Below are 20,000 nucleotides of genomic sequence, written 5' to 3' on the forward strand. Positions count from 1 at the left end.
CCTCCTTCCGGTGACTCCCACGTCCTTTAGGAGGCGTATAGTCGACAACCCCACGAAGCCTCTGCATCCAACCTCCACTGGGTAGATGGTAGTATTCCAACTTGCCTCTCGGCACTCAGGAGCCAGCTCAGAGTACTTGCCCTTTTTACGCTCGAAGGCAGCCTCGATCCCTTCCTCCATTGGCACGGTGAGCTCAATGAGAGCCACCGCTCTTGGCTTTGTGGACCACGCCACTATGTCTGGGCGGAGAGATGTGGTGGTAATCTCTGTGGGAAACAGAAGCTTCCTGTCCAAGTCGACCTTCATACTCCACCCCTGGCCAGGACTGAAGGGCCTTGATGTTTCTCTTTGCCTGATACTTCTGATCCCTCCTTCCGCGACAAAGGTGGTGGGGTCCTCTGTCGGCGATGGTATTCTGCTATCCTGTCTGCACTCCTCCAGTACCTCGGCTAGCTTTTTCAGGACTTGGTCGTGGCACGATCTGTAGCGACCTTGTGATAGCCCGATTTTGCAGCCTGACAAGATATACTGGAGACAACATGGTGCACAACATTCCTCATTTCCAAACCACTGGTTTACACTGTAGGTTCAGAGGCCAGGGGAGTGTGTAATAGGTTGAGCGTATAAGGAAGCTGAGTCTTGCCTGTGGGATCTTCCACACGTCTGACCAACTGATGTTCCTGTTTGAGATACCCTCCCAGGTTGTCCAGCTTCCCTGCCGTCCCTGAGACACAGCCTTGATCTTGTAGTGGTCTTCCTCCATCCTCGTCACCTCCGCCACCACCATCTCCTTCCTTTCCTTGCGGTGGGCCTTGTACCAGAATCTAGGAGCATCTCCCCATCCTAGGCCCGCTCTACCTACCTGCACTCTGCCCATGATTTCCTTGTGCTGCAGCCGGCTTACAGCTTGGTCGACCTCGGTCTGGGCGTTCCACTTGCGGCCAGTCAGGACCCTGGCGTTAGCCTTCTTGACTGACTTGTCTGTGGACTCCCGAAGCTCAAGGACCAACCTGGCCTTCTCTTGCATGTAGCCCAACTGTAGTGACTTCAGTGGTAGTTGCAGCATATTTCTTCCGAAGAGGCCAGCTTCAGATAGGCAACGTGGCAACCCCAACCACTTTCGTATGAATGAGTTGGCTTTCCCATTCATCTTAGTCATGGTTGATGAGGGGATCTCGCTCATTTTCAGGGGCCACATTACCCTCTGGTAGAGTGTAAACTGGTAGCACCAAACCTTGTACTTCCCAGGGAGTTGGCTTTGGTCGATCCTTGCCAGGCCGTCACATAGCTGTTTCATGACGGTCTTCCCCATCTGTTTATCAGATAGTTCCGCGGTGTACTGCCTCCCCAGGCTTCTGATGGGTTGCTCAGCAAGAAGTGGTATCTTCTCCCCTCCGACAAGAAAGGTGGTGCAGTCGTTCCTGACTCCTTTCTTAAGTGACAGGCTGCGAGACTTGGATGGCTTGATCTTCATTCGGGCCCATAACATCAGCTCGTCCATCCTCTTCAGCAGTCTTGCTGTACATGCTGCTGTCTGAAGGAGGGAGGTGACGTCGTCCATGTAGCTCCTTAGTGGGGGAAGCCTCTGACCATTTGGCAGTTTGATCCCTCCGACCATTTGTCTTGCACCGATGAGAATGATCTCAAATGCTGCTACAAATAGTATCGGAGAAATCGCACATCCCATTGCGATTCCGACTTCAAGCCGTTGCCACCCAGTAGTGAAGTCTTGTATGGAGAAGCACATCTGCAGGTTGTTGAAATACTCTGCTACCAGGGTCTTGACACAGGTGGGCATGTGAAAGAAGTCCATGGCGTAGTTGATCAGTTGGTGCGGGACTGATCCATACGCGTTGGCAAGGTCAAGCCAGATGACGTGCAGGTCAGTCTTCTCCCTCTTTGCCTTCTGAATCTGGTCCTGGATTTACTATTCATGGTAGGCTATAGGCCTATATTTGCTTTAAAATGAAGATACGATTAGAGTAGAGAGTAGATAGTAGAGTATCATTTATTAATCCCGAGGGAAATTAAGGTGTCTAGTAGCATACATACAGAAATACAGAAGATGACATAGAGACGTTACATTGATTGCAATACTTGTATTTTAAGCAACTAAAAATCAATTGAACCGACTGTTAGAGAAAGCATGAAAGGCTGTTGACTGACGCAATAAGTGAGTGAAGACCTAATAGAACATGCAGAGAGATTTCAAAACATGCCAGTTGAAAAGAATGGTCGTCGCACACTCGGAATTTCATGCAGTTACATTTAATAAGGTGTGCGACGACCATTCTTTCCAAGTTGAGTCTAATTGTCCGGCATACACACCTCACACGGTGTGCATTTACTGAAACCCGAAGAAAAACAGCCAGTTGAAAAATACATGTTTGCACACATGAACGCCGTGAAACAGTTTGCAAAAAGGAAGAAAGCTGGAGGTGTGCTGCTGGAGCAAGTCATTTTATTCTTCAAAAATGTGGAAATAAATTGTAGGGCCTACCTACACACTATGTTTCTGGTGCAGTTATGTGTAAAGGCCTGTTTGGCCGCAAGAGTTTTTCCCTTCAGCTCTTCTGCCAACCAGCAGTGAGTGGTAAATTACCTATGGTGCTAATGTCATTGTCGATGCACAACAGTGTGTCAGCAGTGTGACACACACATGGACGAATTCAAAGAACAACATCTGTTGTGGAGGTGACAGTGTAATAATGGACGTCTGTACAGTAAGCCAAAACGATGCTGCAAGCTCAGTAGATAAAAGCATATAGTGTAGTGTACCCCTTTCTGGCATCAAGAGGGAAGTTTACCATCATTGTCGTATGGGGGATATGGGGATATTCCTCTCTCCATATTGCGGGCAGAACCAATTGTAGCCCCATAATGCATGCCGTACCTCCTGTGGCACGCTGTAATAGACATTGAAAAGTTAACTACCATAGTATTACTATGACATGGCACAGAGCCTTTAGTAATGCACTATGACTCGGTCATTGCCATTCTGGTAACATAACACTGTGCTTTAATGGGTTAACTAAAGGGGAGATATTATGCAGTAGCCTATGTACTATGGTTGTATAGAGAGCTATGTATGTAGGGCTACAGTATATGCAGGGTGCGATTTGTGGGGGGGGGATGGGGGGGATTGTCCCCCCTTCTGGTTTTGATACCTCCACTTTTCTTACAGGATTTTAATATTTGCGGTAGCCTATGTAACTCTATTGATAATGCTTAAAATCTGAAACTTATCCCCCCTTCTGGTTCTTCAACAAATTGCACCCTGACTGTATGTATAAAGCCAATGATGCTCTGGTATACTGTATGTGTCTAGAGATGTGCCCTTTTTCACAGTATACTGCATGGCAGACTCAATCTCACTGAAAGGAAGCATCGCTAGTGTATATGGAGGCCTGTCCCGGTTGCGCAGAGCAGAGCACCGTACAGTACAGTAAGATGAATTTCTTGCCCTCCGCCAGGGTGACAAAGATGACATGTGGGCGGCCCATCCAGCAGGACAGTGATAATAAGAAAATAAAGTTGTTGGAAGGACTCAATCAATCTTCCGGAGGCCTGTACCAGAGGGATGATGTGTTGCTTCAGATTTTTCTGCCCAGATAAGGCAATGAGAATAAACATCACACACACAGTCGACTCAAGAACGTTTGCCAAGAACATTAGGCTAGATAAGGTAATGTGCTCTCCTTGGAATGGAAAACGTCTCATTATTTTATTTATGCTGCTGTGTGTGTTTTATTCTTCATGTTGTAGCCACATAAGCACGCCGTCATACACAACGGCCCTCACATTGAGTTGATTTGGCACATGGCCGCCGTGCGCAAGAAATATGCCTTCTGTCATTGTAATGTTGTCATACTGTAATTTGTTCTTGCGTGTGTGAGTGTGTTTGTGTGTGTGTGTGTTTCTCCTTCTTCTTCTTCTTCTTTCTCAGATTCTTCCTCGTTCATTCAAACACATTCTTCTGCTCTCTCCGACAACGAATTGTTTGACAAATGCGCCACAGGACTGAGAATGACAGCTCCTGGTGACTGGTGCTATTCCGCCTCTCCCATTTGAGTAAATGGCAGTTCTCCAGCTGAGCTGAACTGCCTGTCTGACTGCATGACAAAATAGCTCTTGGGCTGCCTGCATGCTGACAAATCCAGGGTCAGCGCCCGCCACACTAAAGCTTCTGGCATATAGGTTACGCTCAGGCTGAAGACAAATCACCTTTTTTTTTTTTTGCAGTTGGCTAAGAAGACGTATTTGCAGCCGAGCTATTTGCAAAGTCATCATAACACATTTGTTCATCAAGATGTCACTGTGGTGGGTTGTATATAGTTGACATCTCCATGGATTGCTGGTACTAGTGGTCACCGCCTGCTAGCCTTCCCTCACTAGTGATGTGTTTGCGACCAGCTGGGCGTAAATGAATCTGAAGGGTTGTTGTTGGCCTATCGCTCATATCCATGAGGAGACGAGGCGGTACAGTGGCAGGGCTGGACTGGCCATCTGGCATAGTGGGCATTTTCCGGGGGGGCCCACGACCCTCGAGGGCCCCTATTTTCAGAAATGTTTTAAAAAAATATTATTATTATTATTATTATTATTATTATTATTATTATTATTTAAACATTTCTGAAAATAGGGGCCCACAAGGGTGCGGGGCCCACCGGTGTGTCAGTTCTGCACCTCTAATAATGGGGGGCCCTTTTAAGCCAAAGGTGCCCGGGCCCTATTTCTCCCCCCAGACCAGCCCTGCTTTGTGGCATGTGGGCGGGCGTTGTCTGCATCACAAGCACAGCTATACTGGACTTGAGATGGAAGATTTCTTTACTCTTGGATCTCGTTTTATTTTAGAGTCTTTTTATTTCATCCATCCATCCATCCATCCATCCATCCATCCATCCATTCATCCATCCATCCATCCATCCATCCATTCATCCATCCGCCCGCCCGCCCGCCCGCCCGCCCGCCCGCCCGCCCGTCCGTCCGTCCGTCCGTCCATCCGTCCATCCGCCCGTCCGTCCGTCCGTCCGTCCGTTCGTTCATTCATCCATCCATTCATCCATCCATTCATTCATTCATTCATTCATCCATCCATCCATTTATTCATTCATTCATTCATCCATCCATCCATCCATTTATTCATTGTTGATTAGTCAATAATTGTGTTGACATGGAATGCTGAGAAAGTGTGAAGAGGTTGATAGTGGAGAGAAAAGGACAGAGAGAAAATAAGACATGCAGAGAAAGAGAGAGAGAGACCTGTTTGTTTTACCATGGAGCTCAGCCATGGACTGTAACCTGTGGTGTGCTGTTTGCTGTATACATGGCATCGTGTCGAACCTGCAGCTCTCAGCAGCTCTCAGCGGTCAGAGCTAAATGGTTATTTGGCCACGTCAGCAGCACAGTCCCTAGAGCCAGCAAGAAGCTTAGAAGTGATTCCCATTTACTACTAATGTATTCGCTCCACACAGCTACCAGCTAGTTACCATCACTGAGTCACATGGCCTGTGTTAACCACAGTGCTGTGTGGGCTGATTCTGTTTGGCCCTGTTATAAGTGAAAGACCACTAAGAGCAGGGCCGCTGACAGCTTTGGCTGGGCCAGGAACAAAGTCATCTGAAAGGGCCCCAAATCTGATACAAACAATGTATTTCGGACCCATTTCTGGGCCCCCGCTGACAGCTTTGGCTGGGCCCGGGATAAAGTCCTCTGAAAGGGCCCCAAATCCAATACAAACAATGTATTGAGGACCCATTTCTGGGGCCCATCTCTCCCTGGGCCCAGGACAAGTGACCCCTTTGTCCCCCCCTGTCAGCTTCCCTGAAAATCAACCCTGTAGCATACACAGGAGTGGATTAATGGACGGGCTAACCAGGCTTATGCTCAGGGGGCCAGAGGTCCCAAGGGGCCAGGATAAAATTTAACTCGCATGGCCCCTGATATAAATTCACCGTTATCAGAATGGCAATGGCTATATTACTGAAGCCTCTCTCCTAATGCCATAGAAGTGTAGTGCCATAGTAAGGCAGTCATGGGTGAGCAGTTAGGGCGTCAGACTTGCATCCCAGAGGTTGCCGGTTCGACTCCCGACCCGCCAGGTCGGTGGGGGGAGTAATCAACCAGTGCTCTCCCCCATCCTCCTCCATGACTGAGGTACCCTGAGCATGGTACCGTCCCACCGCACTGCTCCCCATGGGGCGCCACTGAGGGCTGCCCCCTTGCACGGGTGAGGCATAAATGCAATGTCGTTGTGTGCAGTGTGCAGTGTTCACTTGTGTGCTGTGGAGTGCTGTGTCACAATGACAATGGGAGTTGGAGTTTCCCAATGGGCTTTCACTTTTTCACTTTCACTTTTCACTGACTATTACAGTGTTCCACTGGCGGAACGGTGTGCATTACTGTGATGATACTACCCATTTTTAGTTTAAGTTGCCATATTTAGTTAATTTCCTGGACACATGTGTGGTTTCTTAATTGAACATAAAACAGGCCAAAGTTGTTTAAAACCTGAAGTAAAAAAGGCTGTCTTACTGCGTAAAAAAGGATCAATCACAGGTACAGGTAGACCTTCAGCATAATTCCCCATTCTTTGGAGCTCTACAGTATATATCCACCAATTAAAATAAATGCTGTCAGGATAAGTCAAGCACTCACTTACCTTGATGGACAGATTCTTGACATAAGCCTTGCAGAAAATAGCCCAACTTACCCCTGTTGCTGTTCGAGTTCCCCCTTCCCTTGCATTTTTAAATATAGACACTCAGACACAGACAGTCGGGATTGTTTACCTCCAAATTGGCTTAAAAACTGAAAGCAGCACGGTTTTGAATGAAACCCTAAGGTGATATGCTTTAAGAGCGCTCTCGCCACTTCACAAGAGGTGATTTGACACTTTCTAGACATGTCCTGTTTGTATAGATAAACAAAAACAAGTACTCAGGAAAGTTAAGTCTGCCATTCACGCTGCTATGATTCCAAACAACATACAAATATCACCAAACAATCAAACCAAACAATTTCAGTATGGGTACAGTGCAATAGAGTTAGCAATTAAACAGTGGATCCTAATGAATCAACAGTAGAGTACCGTAGCTTGTGGATGTGAAATACTCAGCAATTACCGCCGCCAGGCTCCTGTGTTGAATGGTTTTGACAGTCTGGTGAAGGTACAAGACCACCGGAGCTCATATCAGCTGCACCTCCCTAGCTCATAACAGCCAGCCAGAGCAGAGCTCCCTCCGCAGAGCTACACGTATTTCACAATGAGAGCAGAGATTCTATGAGTATTATGTATCTTCTCCAGTCTTTCTAATGAGAGTGCTTTTGAGTGAGTGAGTGAGTGAGTGAGTTAGAGTGACAATATCGAAGTCAGTGTGATTTGACAATATTGAACATTCCTTATGCCTATTCACCATCTTTGACGATCAATATCTCTGACTATGGCCTTGGCTGTATAGTCGAGTCTGCGTTATTGTCAATTTGTTTACATGCGGCACTGGTCATACATAGCCGTAGCTGAAATGGCTAAGGCACTGACCGTATACTGTTACGACAGGGAACTGGGTTCGATTCCGTCTCGAGGTCATTTCCCTATCCTCCCCCATCTCTCTCTCTCTCCCACTCACGTTCGGTCACCATCTCACACTGCCCTGTCAAATAAAGGCACAAAAAAATCTAAATACGCCTTCAAGAGGCTAGTAAAGACTCTTCTCTTTTGTGACTATCTCTTAGACTAATGCTTGAGATATGTATGGGGGTGTGTGTGCGCATGTGCTCTACTTTACAAAAAAAAACCCCGTACCCTTTCTTTGCATCTGCACTTGTTGTTCTGTATATTTCCTGTACACCTTGTTGTATCTGCTAGTGATGTATGATTATGTCCTCGTTTGTAAGTCGCTTTAGTTATAAAGCATCTGCCAAATGCAATATGATGTAAATATAAATAGGGCCTATATATCTCTGACCATTTAAAGTAAAGCAGAGTAATGATCAAGGCACACCTCCAGCTTTACAAAAGCAGACTTACAGTGTCCGGTTATACACGTACAACTGTGTGCATTCAGGTGAGCAATGACATATACACCTTCCTCAACAAATTTCACAAAAAGGTCTATTTCTGCTTCATAACTGTGAAGCATGACTTCCATTTCCTTGCAAAGCTGTATGCTAAAGGGATTTATGTCTTCGTTCAAACAACCTTCTTTAAGCAGATAAAAATTATATTTCTTGAAAATAAACATGCCTCTTCCATAGAAATACCTTTTCCTCACTCTTTCCATCTCTCCATTTCTCAATTTCTCTTTTTCTCTAATTCTCTCTCTCTCTCTCTTTCTCTCTCCTCCCTGTTCATCTTTTTTTCTATTTAGTTGAGGTTTCCTGCTGCTGGTGAGGGATGGATGGAGCATGGTCATTGACTCCACAGCCGGGCAGCCTGACAGGAGGTGACAAATGCTGGGAGGTATATACGCCGCCACCATCACCCCAGGGCTGGACTGGACATCTGGCATAGCGGGCATTTCCCGGTGGGCCCTGTATCCTCATGGGCCCCTATTTTCAGAAATGCAAAACATTTTTTTCCAGTTTTAAGTGTTTTATTATTTAGGGGTCACACAAGGGAGACAAGATTACAGGGTGAGACTGAGAAAAGATTTGAAAGTTAATTAAAAAAAAACAGGAGGTTGCAGAGAAGGGCAGGCGCAGCTGAACACAATGACTCCCAGCTCAGAGGCAGAGCTCCCTCAATGCAGTAGAGTGCCCGGAGAGAAACACAAAAGAGTGCCCGGGCCTTATTTCCCCCCCAGTCCAGCCCTGGCGCCACCACCCTGCCACCGCTGCTGCAGCATACCGTACGGTATACGTACAGGGCAAAATTGTGAAAAATCCCCCCTGCTTACTGGGAGGAGAGTGGCAAGGTTGACAGGCCAGCGTAATTGGATAGGCTGGGGTTTGATTGAAGAAGTTTACCATAGCTCAGTCTCCCCCCTTTTTAAAGTCCCATATAAAGCACACACATGCATATTGATAGATCAATGACTCTGACCCACCCAGTGCCATTTTTTTTGGTCCTTCGTTCTTGTGGTGTTTGTGAAAATACCCATTCATGCTTTGCAGTATTCTAAAAATGTTAAGAGATGTGAACATTTCCATATATAAAATATCGTTGCCATGGGTTTTGTTTCACAACACCAACTGCCATGTGATATTCTGCTTGTATAGGCCATGGCAATAAGATATTCAGTGTTACTGACGCTGACTGTGGGAAATTTGGTGGGAGGAAAGTAAAAGTCAGAAAACACTTGCTGGCAATCACTGCATTAGTATGCATGATTTTAAGAACTTAAATTCTTAAGTTCAGCTGTATCTGCGACTGCTTTAGCTTAACTATAATACTGTACCATGCTTTACGCAAGTGAGCTATGCATCATGGTCACATTTTTTTTCATCATCATGTTTTCAATTAAATAGCAGAGATGAACTATGGCACACAAAGGCTTATTTAGGCTTTTCATTTTTAAAAGCATGTTACAACATGATTTCAAACAATTGGCAGGCCAAATGTCAAGAGTGTTTTGGAAATGAAGTCCATAATTGGATGGAGAGAAGACACAGGCTACTGCGTACAGATTTCCATGTCAGATAAAGCCGGCCAGCTTATGGCTAATCCATCCTCTCTCATAAACTCTCATCTGCTGCAGCAGAGAAATGTTTTCACATCTTAGGAGAGCACCACCACACAGTGTCAAAATGTTATGACAATACTGTAGCAAATTGAGCAAACACTTTTAATTAAAAACAGTTTCTTAGGTGAAAAACCGTGTCAGAGCAGTAACAGAGAGTGACACTCAACACAATAATGCAGAGAGAGGCTAATACTATTTCTCGCGCAGACAAAGAAATGGTGTCGTGAACGGGAAGGCTTTAAAAAAGACCCTTCTATTTCTTGGAGGCGGTGTGAGGGGGAGTTTGATAACCAACTCATATATTCATATATTCAGTTTTGCCCAACATCAGACTAAGGATCTTAGGGAAAAAAATATCCTCTGAGACACTCTCAGTAGCTGTTCAATCTGATGACTCAACATTCTTCCAACCGCCACCCCCCCAACCACTCACCCTCCCACCCTCTCTGTCACCACCACCCGAGTACCCTTCTCGCTGCTCGCCCCCACCACCGCATTCACAACCAGTCAGCTGCTATACACTACCAGCATTATACCCTGAGCATTTTGTTTGGACACAGTACTACCCTACAAAGCAAAAAGACAGTAACTGCATTGCTATTGAAAATGTGTTACTATATTACATTATTACACCTTACTGTACATTATTACATCACCTTACTGTACATTATTACAGCATCTTACTGTATATTATTACAGCACCTTACTGTATATTATATTATTACAGCACCTTACTGTCTATTATCACAGCACCTTACTCTACATTACTGTACATTATTACAGCACTTTACCGTACATTATTACATCAAATCTTGTTCATCCTTTGGAACACTGGGAAGCACTTCACTTCCCTTTCATTCGCTCCCTTTGAAATTCCCTTGAAAAATCTTGAAATTTTAGGCCTGCTGCTCCACCACAGAAGAATTCACTTCCTTCTCCTTCTCTGTCTGATTGTTATGCGGTTCCGTTAGATGCACAGGGGTGCGGGAAGCCCAGCCAAGCCAAGGAGAGGAGAGGCGAGGAGAGACAAGGCAAGGCAAGGCAAGGCAAGGCAAGGCAAGGCAAGGCAAGACAGACAGACAGTTGGGAATTGAAGTCCCAGCTCAATTCCGGCTGCTATTGGTTGGGCTGTCCAAGTGTCCTTGTGCTGTGCACGGAGCCAGATTCACCGACATACAGCCTTGTCTGTTATAGGCTCAGGCTGACAAGACGCCAAGCATGAAATGTAAAGTGTAAAGGGGGGGGGGGCGCTTTCATGTGCAGTAAGTGAAAGTGCGTTTTTTTCAAAAATGTGTTTATGGATGGATAGATAAATAGATGTGGAAGCGCGTTGGCACCATGAAAGCCCTGGCACAGCAGAAGGGCAGCAGCGGCGGCGGGAGAAGGAGGGGTAGCGGCGGGCGAGAGCAGTGGTACGGTAGCAGAGACACTGGAATGAGCCTGAGGCACTGATGTGTGGAGGGGAGGGCGCATGGAGAATGCAAAACTTGCCTGGCATTCATAAACTATTAGATCCTCCACGCACACAACACAACACAGGAGCCAGCAGCGGGCACACTGGCATACATACACTTGCATACATGCACGCACACGCACACACGCGCGCACACATGCATGCACACACATGCACACACTCACATACACACAGGCACACGCACACACACATACATGAACGTGCACAGACACGCGCATACCCCCCCACACACACACACACGCACATACACACAGGCACACGCACACACCGGCATACATGCACGCACGCACGCACAGGCACACACACACCCACACACAGACAGAGGTTTGCACGCACACATGGACGCATGCACACACACACACACACCTGGGTGTGCGCGTACACACACGAACACACGCGCACACACACAGGTCTGCATATACGCAGACACACAAGCATGCCCACATGGACGCACGCACACACACACACACCTGGGCGTGAACGTACGCACACACATATGCACACACACACACACACACACACACACACACACACACACACACACACACACACACACACACACACACACACACACACAAACTTGTGCACACACATCCATCATCAAACACCCCCGTACATGTGTCTCCACACACACACACACACACACACACACACACACACACACACACACACACACACACACACACACACACACACACACACACACACACACACACACACACACACACTACACATACATTCCCAAAAAACACTAAAAAGACTTTGAGCATGTTGCAAATGTGTGTGCGTGTGTCTGCATGCGTGCGTGTGACTGAGGCACAGTCTGTTGTTGTCGTTGTTGTTGTTGTTGTCAGGCTTATCAGAAGTCTCTCCAGGTTTAGGCAGAGGCGGAGGCTGTGATGGCTATGGAGACTGTAGTGGCTGATGGTAGTGATGGCTGTGGTGGTGGTGTCTGTTGTGACTGTGGAGGTTGTGGAGGTTGTGATGCTTGTGGTAGTTGTGGTGGCTGTGAAAGTTGTGGAGGCTGTGGTAGGCCTAGTTGTGGTGGATTTGGAGGCTTTAGTGGCTGTGGTGATTGTGAAGGATATGGAGGTTGTAGTCGTGGTGGATGTGGAGGATGTGGTAGGCCTAGTTGTGGAGGCTGTGGTAGGCCTAGTTGTGGAGGTTGAGGAGAAGGTGGTAGGCCTAGTTGTGGAGGTCGAGAAGGATGTGGTAGGCCTAGTTGTGGAGGTTGAGGAGAATGTGGTAGGCCTAGTTGTGGAGGTTGAGAAGGATGTGGTAGGCCTAGCTGTGGAGGTTGTGGTGGCTGGGGAGGCTTCAGTGGCTGTGGTGATTGTGGAGGATGTGGAGGTTGTGGTATTGGAGGCTGGGATGACTGTGGAGGTTATGGAGGATGTGGAGGCTGTGATGGCAGTGGTAGTCGTGGTGACTGTGGAGGATGTAGTGGCTGTGGTGGCTGTGGTAGTTGTGATGGCTGTGGAGGTTGTGGTGGCTGTGGAGGTTGTGGTGGCTGTGATGGCAGTGGAGGCTGTGATGGCTGTGATGGCAGTGGAGGATGTGATGGCGGAGGTTGTGGTGGCTGTGGTAGTTGTGGAGGCAGTGATGGTTGTGGTAGTTGTGGTGGCTGTGGAGGTGGTGATGGCGGAGGTTGTGGAGGTTGTGGTAGTTGTGATGGCTGTGGAGGTGGTGATGGCGGAGGTTGTGGAGGTTGTGGTAGTTGTGATGGCTGTGGAGGTTGTGGTAGTTGTGGTGGCTGTGGAGGTTGTGGTAGTTGTGGTGGCTGTGGTAGTTGTGGTGGCTGTGGTAGTTGTGATGGCTGTGGAGGTTGTGGTGACTATGGAGGTTGTGGTGGCTGTGGAGGTTATGATGGTTCTGGAGGCAGTGATGCCGGAGGTTGTGGAGGTTGTGGTAGTTGTGATGGCTGTGGAGGTTGTGGTAGTTGTGGTGGCTGTGGAGGTTGTGGTAGTTGTGGTGGCTGTGGAGGTTGTGGTAGTTGTGATGGCTGTGGAGGTTGTGGTGGCTGTGGTAGTTGTGATGGCTGTGGAGGTTGTGGTAGTTGTGATGGCTGTGGAGGTTGTGGTGGCTATGGAGGTTGTGGTGGCTGTGGAGGCTATGATGGTTCTGGAGGCAGTGATGGCGGAGGTTGTGGAGGTTGTGGTAGTTGTGATGGCTGTGGAGGTGCCTCCTGTTGGGGAGGCTAAACACACCCAAGTCAGCCACAGATGTGACCAGTGTTGCCAGATGTGTCTGATCAAATCCCGCCCAAAAGTTTCTCAAAAACCACCAAAATGCGCTAAAGTCCGCCCAAATTTAACAAATTACATTGACTTCCATGGGCCCAAAATGGCTGAAAAAACCCCGAAATGGCCAATTTTTCCCGTTTTTACCCGCAGACACTCATCCCAAGTAGCCCAATTAGGCGGGCACCCGCCCAATCTGGCAACACTGGATGTGACTTTGGCTCACACAGTAGGCTACCTTCCCTCAACATGCCTCTTGGACTGCCATGTATTCCTGTCTTTTTTCACAGTCTTCTTCCCTGTCTTTTTGTCTGATTTTCTGTTTTTTTCCCTCCCGCTATTCTATTCTTCTTTTCCTTCTTTCTTCCTTTGTCAATTGTCCTTGTTTTTGTTTGTTCCTTCCTTCCTTCCTTCGTTTGTTTCATTCATTCATTCTTTCTTTCTTTCTCTTTCTTTCTATCTTTCTTTCTTATACACTCTCACACACACACACACACACACACGCACGCACGCACACACACGCGCGCGCGCCCGCATGCGCACACGCACACGCGCACGCACACAGAAAAGACATCTCAAAGCAACTGCTGCTTTTGGAAATCTGTGATGTCAATGTAATCTCCCTTAGCATTGATTTTGTGAAAGCCCTGAGACATCTCATCATTGACGGGCGGTAACATTTATGACTAATCAAAAACTGACATCCTGTGAAGAATGGTAAGATGTCAAAATATGATCATGGTTCAGATTGGGTTTTTTGAGAGGAAGTTTTATAAATGTAATATATTTATAGACATTATACACACTTAGAAGATGAGCTCAGGGGCTCTCCCCAGAAATGAAAATGCTGACATTGAAAGCTAGAGCCATTGTTAGCATATGATTTCCTCCACTTGTTTTCAAATAAGTTATTTTTCGGTCGACTAGGGCGACTTCTCACTATATGGGGGATGAGGGACGCTCCCCTCTCATCTTCCAGATCGGTGCTGGGTGGGAGAAGAAGCACACACATTAAGTGTGTGTGTGTGTGTGTGTGTGTGTGTGTGTGTGTGTGTGTGTGTGTGTGTGTGTGTGTGTGTTGGTTACTATCAATATCTTATTCATACTGTATGTTTTCATACTGCATTGGAGACTGGTCAAAAGCAATTTCACATTTCTGTGCTAACCCTGTTACATAGACTTAAGACAATAAAGTACATATGCCGATCTCCTCCATGTACTCCAGCCCCAGTCAGCTCCAGTCAGATATCTCTGAGGTACTTGGTGTCTCCTCCTGGGTCGTTGTGGTCCTTTTCCCAAAGTCCTCCATCAACATAACACGACTACAAAGCACTCTGGGAGCTAGCCACATCCACTCCCTGCAAGAGACAGGCACGTATACAGGCAGATGCACGGGGCGTAATTTCAGGGGGGGATGGTGGGAACATGTCCATACCACTTTTGAGATGAACCTAGCTTGTCCTCACCATTTTTTCACAAATATAATGCAAAAACAGCATATCCGGACAATTTGCCATTGAAATGTCCCCACCACTTTTCCAGCCAAGCCTACACCTTTGGGCAGATGGTGTACTCCTGGTGTGGATCTGCCGCTGCAATGTTATACCCACATCCGTTGGGGCAAGTACGACGCAGCTCCTTGTTCTCCTTGCCCTACGAAGGGGTCTTCTCCTAGCCACACCACGCCCTCCTAGTGACGCAGCACCTTTGGCGTTTCTTCTAGACAGGCCACTAGAAATACAAATATCGTCTCTGAGCTCCAGAGAAATCGGGATCTCCACCCACTTTGTCGGGTAGCAATCAACTTTGAGCAGCTCCAACGGCCCTGACTAGAGGCATGTTCAAGACAGTGACGTGTTTTAAGCCGAGACGTTCTATTGGGACTAAAAAATTATTGGGAAACGTTATTCGTAGTCTTCTTGGTCAGACCAGCATCTCGGTACAAGATTTGAAAGTCGATGATAATCATTCAAGTATGCTCCAGAGGTGAAACCATACTGTAGGTAACACAACGTGGCAGATCGGATTAGCTGGTGAGCTAGCTGCTCTGCAGGGAAGACGAAGGTAGCTGGTGAGCTATGTTAACACATTGAGTACCGACGACGCAATAATACGTTTTTCACGCCTATGCGTTGTATACCAAAACGTAAAAATTCGTTTTTGCATTTAAATATCATATTTTGAATCTACACCCTTCAATGGACAATATATGTGATTTTGGGAGCTCTGTGAAGGACATAAATGACAATATTTGCAGTCAAAAGTTTGTGTTATGATTTGGACATTTTAATTTATCTTACCAAGATGTCTGGATGCCAACCCATGTGCCTGCAGGATGGTGAATCGTGCTATGTTGTTGTTGTTGTTTCCCTAGTACGGTCGGTGCCCACGCTGTAGTGTGTGTTGTGTCTGACTTCACGCAATAGGTAAACACAGAGGCCATTGTAGGCCTATATCATGCCTGGAGTATCTTGAACTTTCTGGACTTGCTAGCTACCTAGACCTTTACCAGATCCTTGGATCCAAATGGCACCCGAGCTGTGATTGGAGTAATGTGCTCCGATTTGGAAGTTTCATCGCCAACCAGATAAGTTTATTTGATTATTCGCCCCCATGTTGAACTTTCTGTGTCTTCCTGTATGTGAGAAGCCAGAAGCTAGCATAGATGGCTACATATCATATTGATCGGATGGGCATCATCATTTGGATTTGTTGTCAATGTTGGGTTATTTCGGGAGTCATCGGGAGCTATTTTAGCAAATGTCTCACCCTCTGCATGTGTGCAAAGAGTTTGTGTTCTGTCCGCGTGAAAAACTGGGATTTCGAAGGGCATTTATTGCCGATGTCGTAGTGGGACAGAGCAGGAGGTGTGCTGCCGTATTCGTGAATCTTGCTATGTTGTCGTTTCCCTAGTACGATCGGTGCCCACGCGTGTATTGTGTCTGACTTCACGCAATAGGTAAACACAGAGACCATTGTATATCGTGCCTGGTGTAAGGACTATTACACCAAAGTTTAATTCATTTCCCCTCATTTTACGAATGCCCACCATTTTGTAAGATGAGGACACCATTTTCTATACTGTACCTGATCAAATTACATACGTGGCTCAGCCCCGCCCCGTATGTATAAAGCCCAGGTCAAGGTATGAATCAACCCCCTATCCCCTGAGAGCCCGACCCCGACTTCCTCCATCGAGATGTGAGACGTGCCGGGACACGTCTCCTTAGAGGGACGTCTATTTTAGAAATTATTGAAACTGTAAGTTATCTTGGCCAGGTTAACACTACAGTCGATATATTTCTTCCTTCAACCGGTTTTCGTTTGTATTGCATTCGGTTGCGATATTTCGAGTGACTTTTGCCAACACTGCTAGGAGAGCAGTGAGTCAGGACACACGAGGAACTCACGCGCTATAGGATAACTTTTGTACGGACAATTGTTAATCCTTTACTAGTACTGAAATCAAAGGAACCTCCCTGGAGTCGAAAAAGATTCGGTTGAGGGTTGATGGTCTGTCCCCCAAGAGAGCGGACAACCCGGTATAGTTACTACGCGTGGAGCGGACCTGCGTGCACCCCTTTCTCATTGGACCTTCGCAAGACGGTGCAAAGACAATCGGACTACACAACGAAATACCACTTTCCTTTCCCCGTTCAACGAAGCAAGACTTTTTTGGACATATTGCAGCCTCGCGCCGGAACCGCGTGGTATCGCTTGGACCCACAGACAGGACCTGCGCGTCTCGGAGAACAAAGGATCTCGCCTCGAGAGAGATCAAAAGGGTTCTCTCTCTCTTCCTACCAAGGATAACGCAGTAAGCACTGAATTGGGCATAGATATGCAGTTAGGACTGTTACATAGCTTTGAGGAGTTGTGTTTAAATATCCACACTTGTAGAGTGTGATATATTTTATTTTGGGTTATTTTGTTCTATCTGTTCTTTCTTTTCTTTCTCTCTTTCTCCCCTCTCATCACCACAAATAGCCACACGCTATTCTTAGTTTACAGTAGTTGCAGGATTGGCATACTTGCACCCACATGTAAATTATCCACTCACAGAGATACACGTACCCGTGTTTTAACCCATAGAGTTACCGAGTCGAGGACGTAAGCTATTGTCGGAAAAGAGCGCCAAGCGCTCCCTTTTCCCTCCCCCCCACGCATACTGTAAAGCCTTTAGACAAAGGACCGTATTCTCTGATTAGCTTGAATTCTCATCTTGAAGATAGTTTCCCGCTTCATCAGCCGAAAGCTTGACGCCCCTCCTCGTATCTCATATTTCGGTCCTGCGCGACCAAACTGCGCAGAATCATTCGAGCCATAGTTCATACAGAACATACATCTCTCTCTCTCTCTTCCCCTGTCGCTCTACAGAAGCGCTCCGCAAGGGGCAGAGCGGCGTCCCAGAACGCGCACGCCACTCGCTCCTCCTCTTCTCTCTCTCTTTCTCTCTCTCGCATAACGCACACACACACACACACACACACACACACACACACACACACACACACACGCATAGCGCATCCTCTCATACCCCGTGTATATTGTATATTTTACCTAAGTTCTTATGCCCTGCAAATCACATTGGCTGTATCAGTGTTATGACCGGATGATGCTTTTACAATAAATGTACATTGTGGTGAACTGTGTTTGTCTTATTTGAACAATTTCTACGAAGTCAACCAGAAAAGAATTCACACAAAACCTTCAGATTATTAGTCAATAATGGTCATGATTTTATGAGACGGTCATGAACAGTGTTTTATGCAATCATAAGTACACACCTACAAATTATTGATACCCAGCTCGAAGAGTTTAACACACTCTTCATGCATCATTTTATTATTTATTTATTTTATTATTGATACCCAGCTCGAAGAGTTTAACACACTCTTCATGCATCATTTCTTATACCCTTATTCCTCACATATAGTAATAACACATTACATATTTGGAACTGTATAAGTTATCCATACCCAATAATGTAATTCCGATTGCATAACTGCAATTGTACCTACATATTTTGGTGCCCCTGTGTGAGGAAGAAGAATATTCCTCACGTCCAATAAATGTGGGATTACCCCTACATATTTTGGTGCCCGTGTGCGAGGAAGAATAGTCCTCGTACCCATAAATGTAGTTTTACCTACACTGGAGTATCTTGAATTTTCTGGACTTGCTACCTAGACCTTTACCAGATCCTTGGATACAAATGGCACCCGAACTGTAATTGGAGTAATGTGCTCAGATTTGGAAGTATGATCGCCAACCAGATAAGTTTATTTGATTATTCACCCAAATGTTGAACTTGCTGTGTCTTCCTGTATGTGAAAAGCCAGAAGCTAGCATAGATGGCTACATATGGATCGGATGGGCTACATCTAAGCAGCATATAATTGGGATTTGTTGTCAATGTTGGGCTATTATTTCGGGAGTCATCGGGAACTATTTTAGCAAATGTCCCACCTTCTGCGTGTGTGCAAAGAGTTTGTGTTCAGTCTGTGTGAAAAACGTGGATTTCGAAGGCATTGATTGCCGATGTCGTAGTGGGACAGAGCAGGAGGTGTGTCTTGACGAGCAGGAGGATGCGTGTCAGAGCTAACCTTGCACCAAATTGTGATTAAAACCAACTCGTCCCCTTTCAAACTCGTCACATTCTGAAGAAGCGCACCCTTCACAAAAACCTCAATATCTCAGATTGTAGCTGAATTCCATGGATACCTGCTTCGGTTTAGCGTAAGTTTGCTCGGCAATAAAAGCTCGTAGAGACACACGTTTTTCACCTACTAAGAGGGCAGCGTCTCCACTTTCAAACGAGTCATAACACATTTTAGTGGCCCTATCACATACTACACTGTGAGTCTACAAAAAACGTCAAAAATGGGCTTAGAACGCTGGTATTCTACGACATAATTCCGTGAGCACCGCTGGTATTCGATGTGTTAACAAAATTAGCCTAGCACGCAAGTGTGCACAGCGACTTAGCCATACAGTGTCTATTCTCCAATAAAAAACAGCCTGCGGTCCTACAAAGCTTACTGTCTTGATTCTGGTGAGCAATAAAGTCAGCGATGTAAAAAAAAGATTGCACTTTGGTGTCTCTCGAGCTAAATTTGTTGAAAATCTCTATGCCACGTCCACGGCGAAGAATAAGAAAACAGACACGATGAAGGGACTGAGAATAAGGGCTGACATAGGCAAATAGTATTTGTGTTGGTAACACAATGCTGCACAAAATACATTCTGAGAGAGGCCTGTGTGCTCCTAGAGGCTTTTTTATTATTATTATTTTTAGCTTTACCCCTGTCTTATCTCTATTTCGATCTCTATCTCTATCTCTGTCTCCCTCTCTCCTCGTGTGTGTGTGTGTGTGCGCGTGTGCGTGCGTGTGTGTAGCCTACATAGAATGATAATAACAGAGCTCTGTGCTGACCAAATCAGCCGGTGACAATTTCATGAATTATCTGCTCCTCTATGAAGCTGTCTGTGTCACATTGTGCTATTGGTGGCCATGGGGCACCGGTGTCAAGGCCATACATCAATGGCATCTCCACATCAGGTCTCGGTGGCCCATTAATCCTTTGAGAGGATTGGACCGAT

At 46.4% G+C, this 20,000-nt stretch overlaps 1 protein-coding gene across 1 annotated transcript in view; it reads right to left on the reverse strand.

Annotated features, from left to right (window-relative positions):
- Nucleotides 1-12,474: 12,474 nt before the first annotated feature.
- The window catches only part of LOC134464987 (histidine-rich glycoprotein-like), a 10,095-nt gene continuing 2,569 nt past the window's right edge, over nt 12,475-20,000 (reverse strand). The window contains exon 3 of the mRNA XM_063218353.1: nt 12,475-13,342. Within this exon, the coding sequence (XP_063074423.1) occupies nt 12,475-13,342 (868 nt within the window). The remainder of the gene's footprint in view (nt 13,343-20,000) is intronic.

Source organism: Engraulis encrasicolus, chromosome 2 (assembly GCF_034702125.1).
Source record: "Engraulis encrasicolus isolate BLACKSEA-1 chromosome 2, IST_EnEncr_1.0, whole genome shotgun sequence".
Lineage (NCBI taxonomy): Eukaryota > Metazoa > Chordata > Actinopteri > Clupeiformes > Engraulidae > Engraulis > Engraulis encrasicolus.